At 43.7% G+C, this 6183-nt stretch overlaps 1 protein-coding gene across 1 annotated transcript; it reads left to right on the forward strand.

Annotated features, from left to right (window-relative positions):
• The first annotated feature begins 268 nt into the window (after positions 1 to 268).
• LOC108720937 (uncharacterized) lies at positions 269 to 5381 on the forward strand. The gene is made up of 2 exons (XM_018445222.1): positions 269 to 1415; positions 1525 to 5381. The coding sequence occupies exons 1-2, from the start codon at positions 269 to 271 to the stop codon at positions 5379 to 5381; spliced, it is 5004 nt and encodes a 1667-aa protein (XP_018300724.1).
• Positions 5382 to 6183: the final 802 nt, after the last annotated feature.

The raw sequence follows: 6183 nt of genomic DNA on the forward strand, positions 1-6183 counted from the left end.
AAGTGTATGTACTTTAATTAACATTGTGACTTTAATTAACATCGTCCAACATTAAATACATTACACAATATAACATTTGGTGCCTCCTGTGAGGTCCACGGAAACCCGCATACAATCCGGACTGCCATCCGAAGGAGACGACCACCGGATACAACATCGAGTGCTGATATTCCTGACTGATGGGATGTCGAACGATATTTTACATTAATCTATTGATATCATTCACACAGTAAGTCATTTGATTTCAATATATCACAATCATATAATAATGGCCGATCGAACTAAACTCCTCGTGCAAAAGCGGACATCGCTAAAGTCGCAAATCACGAATCTAGCCAATCTCCTCGACAAAGGCAAAATAGACGGCAAAAATTTGAAATTACGCATCACGCGTTTAACCGAACTATACCGCGCGTTTGAAGAATATAACGACGAGCTCGCGGTGTTGGATCCGAGCGACGTTCATCATTCCGAATTCTCTAATATACAAGAACGATTTTACGCTCTCGCGGTCAATGCTGAGAATAAGTTGGGTGCGGCGAATATGGCGAATAAGGGCGACAATATATCGAGTGACGAAATCCGGATCGAGAACACGGAAACAGCAACAACGTTCAGAAAAAGGCGCATTAAACTTCCCGAAGCTCCTCTCCTGACATTCGATGGCAAATTCGAAAATTGGTTGTCATTCAAAAACGCGTTCTCGTCTATGATAGGCGCGCAAACGGATTTAACAGACGTCGACAAATTATATTATCTAAAATCCGCGTTGACGGGTGAGGCCGGCAATAAAATAAAAATATTTTCGATCGACGGGGCGAGTTACACGAAGGCTTGGGATTTGCTTGAGCGCTCGTACGAAGTGAAACGGATTCTAATTATGCGACACCTCGCGACTATGGTAAATTTGCCTACGGTAGAAAAGGAAAATACAAACGGTCTGACGAAACTCGCTGACGACGCTCAACAACACATCGCGGCATTAACGTTAGGCGTCACAATCGGACAAGAGATGATCGTATATCTTATAGAGAGTAAATTACCGAAAGCCACGTTAGATAAATGGCAGGCGACGCTTGTGAGAGATACCTTTCCCAAACTCGAAGACTTATACGAATTCGTATATAAAACAGCGGTGTGCGCGTCAATACGGGAGCGACCGATATCAACAGAAACAAATAAGAGCAAGTACGAACCGCCAGTCAAAAAGAGGAAATTCGACGCTCCGAATCGGGCACTTGTAGTAAGGGCATCGCGCAATTGCATCGCGTGTAAAGGCAAACGACATCCGCTTTACACATGCAACGTATTTAAACAATTAACCGTGACAGAACGTATTGATATGGTGAAAAAGGCGAAACTATGTTACAATTGCCTACGCTCTCATTATGCCGTGCAAATTTTCAAATTGTACGGTATGTCAGAAACGTCACAACACCCTTCTACATAATGACAATCACGCGAGTAAAACCGATTTGTCTAATTCCACGAACATCCAATCTAAATGACTATCAATTCTATCAGATCGCAGCGCGCCGAGTCCCGTTGCATTAACTATACCATACGTTACTCCACAGCTTATGACAAGTGCATTGATATATGTATGCAACTCCGAACGTAACACTCACGTTGGTATCGAATGTCGAGCACTCTTAGACACGTGCGCGACCACGAACTTTATCACGGAATCCATCGTGAAGCGGTTAGGTGTGCGGACAATAAAAAAATCATCAACGATCAGCGCGATCAATGCTGTCAATACTGTATCGAAGGGTGTAGTGAAAATTGCCGTACAATCGTTAGATAAAGGTTTCTGCAAAACCATCACGTGCTTGACGATACCGACTATCACAGATTTAGTGCCTTCAGAAATTTTCCCGCGAGGTTTGTTAGCTTTACCGTCAGACATCAAATTAGCAGATCCGGAGTTCCATCTGCCGCGACCTGTCGAGATGTTAATAGGCTCGGGCGCGACGTTGTCTTTATTTTCCGATGGTCAAATCGATCTATCCCGCGAAGGGTACGATCTACACCTCCAAAACACGTGCTTAGGATGGGTGATCGCTGGCGGTGCTCCACCACAATCATCATCAAAAAATACGTGCTATATGACGGGTTTAGAAATTCAATTAACGAAATTTTGGTTGATAGAAGATATTTCGGAGGAAAAGGCGAGATCGAAGGAGGAAATCGAATGCGAATCGTATTTTTTAAACACCGTCTCACGTCGCGACGATGGACGTTATGTAGTTCGCTTACCCTTCATCAAAACAGATAAACGTCTCGGCAATTCGCGAACGACGGCACTCAAACGTTTATTATCGTTAGAACGCAAGCTCAATATGAATACGTCCTTAAGAATCGAGTATGAACGGATTTTCGAAGAATATTTGCGATTAGGGCATATGTCGATGATCGAGGAACCGGATGACGACGGTTACTACATGCCACATCACGCGGTGACAAAGGAATCGAGTGAAACCACCAAGGTTCGCATAGTGTTCGACGCATCAGCAAAATCCAATTCCGGTGTATCTTTGAACGATGTGTTGATGACAGGCCCCACAATACAGGACAAATTATTCTCACATTTGATCCGCTTTCGCACTTATAATTATGTCATCTCCGCTGATATCGAGAAAATGTACCGTCAGATACTATTACATGAAGACGATCGTCGATATCAGCAGATATTATGGCGTAAGGATGGCACGATCAGAACGTTTCAACTCAACGTCCTTACGTTCGGGGTTTCTTCCTCTCCGTTTTTAGCGATCCGCGTAATCAAAAGATTAGTCGAAGACGAACGCCAAAATTATCCTGTAACCGCAGATATCATTGGATCGCATTTATACGTGGATGATTTGTTGACGGGCGCCGAAACTATCGATGAGGCTCGAAAAATCCGGGACGAGGTGACCGAATTGTTAGCGCACGGCGGCTTCGTTATAAGGCAATGGGCGTCTAACGACGAACGTATTATAAACGATTTAGAGACGAACGCGCTACACGTGAGCTTCACATTAAATGCAGATCGCGCGTTGAAAACTTTAGGCCTAATATGGAACACCCAAGATGACGAAATATGCTACGCAACCAATCCGATTAAGCGCTTCGAGCGAGTGACAAAGCGAAACATTCTTTCGGAAATCGCGAAAATCTTCGATCCGATTGGTTTATTAGGTCCGGTCATTCTCTACGCCAAGAAATTAATTCAAAATGTTTGGCGGTGCGGGATCCAATGGGACGAACCTGTCCCACAGACTATATGCAACGAATGGTTAGAATTCTCGCGTCAATGGGAAATAATGGATCAAATGTCCTTTCCTCGCAAGTTGTCAACAACGAACCATTCCGATATACAAATCCATGGGTTTTGCGACGCTGGCAACGTGGGATACGGCGCCTGTCTCTACGTGCGGTCGAGCGGAGATCAAGGTTATGCGTCGTCGCGTTTATTATGCGCCAAATCGCGAGTCGCACCTCTGAAACCCGTAACCATTCCACGACTTGAACTCTGTGGAGCATTATTATTAGCGCGATTGTACCGCGAAATCGTCAATCCACTGAATTGCACTCCTAGTAAGATAATTTTCTGGTGTGATTCAACCATAACGCTACACTGGCTAAAAACCGAACCGCATCGACTCAAAACGTTCGTAGCTAATCGGGTTATAGAAATTCGAGACCTTACCGAAGCAATAGAATGGAGACACATTCGATCGCATGACAATCCAGCGGACGCGCTCTCAAGGGGTCAATTACCTCTAGTTTTTGTACAAAATCAAAGTTGGCGCTCCGGTCCATCCTGGTTAATTAAGAACGAAGATGACTGGCTTAACGAAATCATTCAAATTTGCAACATTCCGGAATTAAAGAAAAACACATGTATGGTGTCGGTATCTGACGATCTAGGCATTTTAGGTAGATTTTCATCTTATGCCAAATTATGTAGGGTCGTTGCGTATTGCCGTCGGTGTCGTCCCACCAATAAACATAAAGGATCGTTGTGCACTCAAGAAATTATTGAAGCCGAAGTACAGATTTTAAGACTTTTACAAAAAATCCACTTTCACAATGACATTGAAGATCTCAAAACCAAAAACCACGTGAGAAAGGGCAAAATTCTTAATCTTAATCCATTCTTGGACGAAAACGGTATAATTAGGGTTGGAGGTCGTCTCCAAAGATCAAAACTGACGTTTGCTCAGAAGCATCCGATCCTCCTCCCAAACCGTAATCATTTAACCGACGTCATTATCCGCGAAACGCACGAATCAAATCATCACTCGGGAATTCAACACACGTTAGCAGCTGTGCGGCAGAGGTTTTGGGTACTCGACGGTCGGAACCAGGTTCGAAGAATTGTGCGTAAATGTATGCGTTGTTTTCGATTTGATTCCAATACCGTAGAACCCAAAATGGGAAACCTTCCTATAGCGCGAGTAAGGGAGGCAATTCCGTTTTTCAATACCGGCGTCGATTTCTGCGGGCCGTTTTATATTAAAGAACGGAAATTTCGTAATAGGACGCGCATTAAGGTCTATGTATGTATTTTCGTGTGCATGTCCATCAAGGCCGTACATCTCGAAGTCGTGACCGACTTGTCGTCTGACGGATTTTTAGCCGCACTACGACGATTTGCCGCGAGACGAGGATTTCCGGAGCATATTTACTCCGATAACGGAACCAATTTCGTAGGAGCAAACAATCAACTAAAAGAGATGTACGTCCTTCTTAATTCCGAAGCTCACAAGGAACGTATAAATAAGTTCGCGAGCGACCATCGAATAACGTGGCACTTTATACCTCCAGCAGCTCCACATTTCGGTGGATTGTGGGAAAGTACTGTGAAATTATTCAAACACCATTTTCGACGCGTGATAGGAGATTCGTTGTTTACACACGAAGAATTAAATACTTTCACTGCCGAAGTCGAGGGGATTTTAAATTCCCGGCCAATCATTCCACTTTCGTCCAATCCCAATGACACGTCCGCGCTAACTCCGGCACACTATTTTATTGGCAAACCTTTAACTGCCCTCCCGGAGGGCAATTTGACATGTGTTCCAGCTAATCGTCTGTCTACGTGGCAGCACATAACGAAAATGAGACAAGACTTTTGGGCACGTTGGTATCTTGAGTACTTAAATGAACTCCAAGTACGCCACAAATGGTCCAAGGACGGTCCGCAACTGAACATAGGAACCATGATCTTAATCAAGGACAAGCGCATACCCTGCACACAATGGGTTCTTGGCCGGATCACGAGACTCTATCCGGGAGACGATGGCGTGATACGAACAGCCTCCATCATGACGTCCTCCGGAGAAATGACAAGACCTGTAAGAGGTCTCTGTCCATTACCGATGGAGCTGTGATTCAGCATTATTATACACTCGGCGTAACATCATCTCCTAATTTAAGTCAAGCGCATAAGCGGAATGTATGTAAGCGAAACTGAATTGATCGTTGACTCTCTCAACGGGGGGAGTATGTTCTGTACATGAGTCCTACAAGTCGTGCACGACGAAAAAGTAAACGTACAGCGGAGGCTCTTACATTCATACGTACACATATATACAGGGTGTTTCCAAATTAAATGGCAAAACTTCGGGAGCGTGTAGAGGAGTAAAAAACTAAGAAAAAAAGTCCTATAGACATATGCTCGTTTTTGCTCCGTTTCAGAGAAATCGAAAAAAAATGTTTACATTTCTTGCCATATCTAGCACCGACATATTTGATTACATTTTCCACTTTCTGTTATGAATTTGTCAGTCGCTCTTTGAAAGCCTTTAACAGTAGATGAATTTTGTCTTTTGCAATATGCCGCGTACGTATTCTAATAGTGAATATGCTGATATGGTTTTTGTATACGGTTTCTGCAACGGTAATGCTTTAAAGGCGGTGCGAGAATATGCACGACGATTTCCAAACAGAAGAGTGCCAAACCGAAGAGTGTTTATGTTGACATTTAATAGATTGCGAGAGACTGGATCATTTTCAATTCGACAAGAAAACAACCGATTTCAAGCAGCGTTACGAAGAGATTTGCAGGCAGGGAATCGTATTTTACAACATTTTGACAATCATCCTGAGACCAGCGTTCGGAATGCGTCGGCTGTATTGGGAGTGTCACCACAAACAATTTGGCGAACTGTAAAAGGAGATAATCGCTATCCC

The sequence above is a fragment of the Mycetomoellerius zeteki genome, unplaced genomic scaffold (genome assembly GCF_001594055.1).
Source record: "Mycetomoellerius zeteki isolate Tzet28-1 unplaced genomic scaffold, Tzet1.0 scaffold1038, whole genome shotgun sequence".
Taxonomy (NCBI): Eukaryota; Metazoa; Arthropoda; class Insecta; order Hymenoptera; family Formicidae; genus Mycetomoellerius; species Mycetomoellerius zeteki.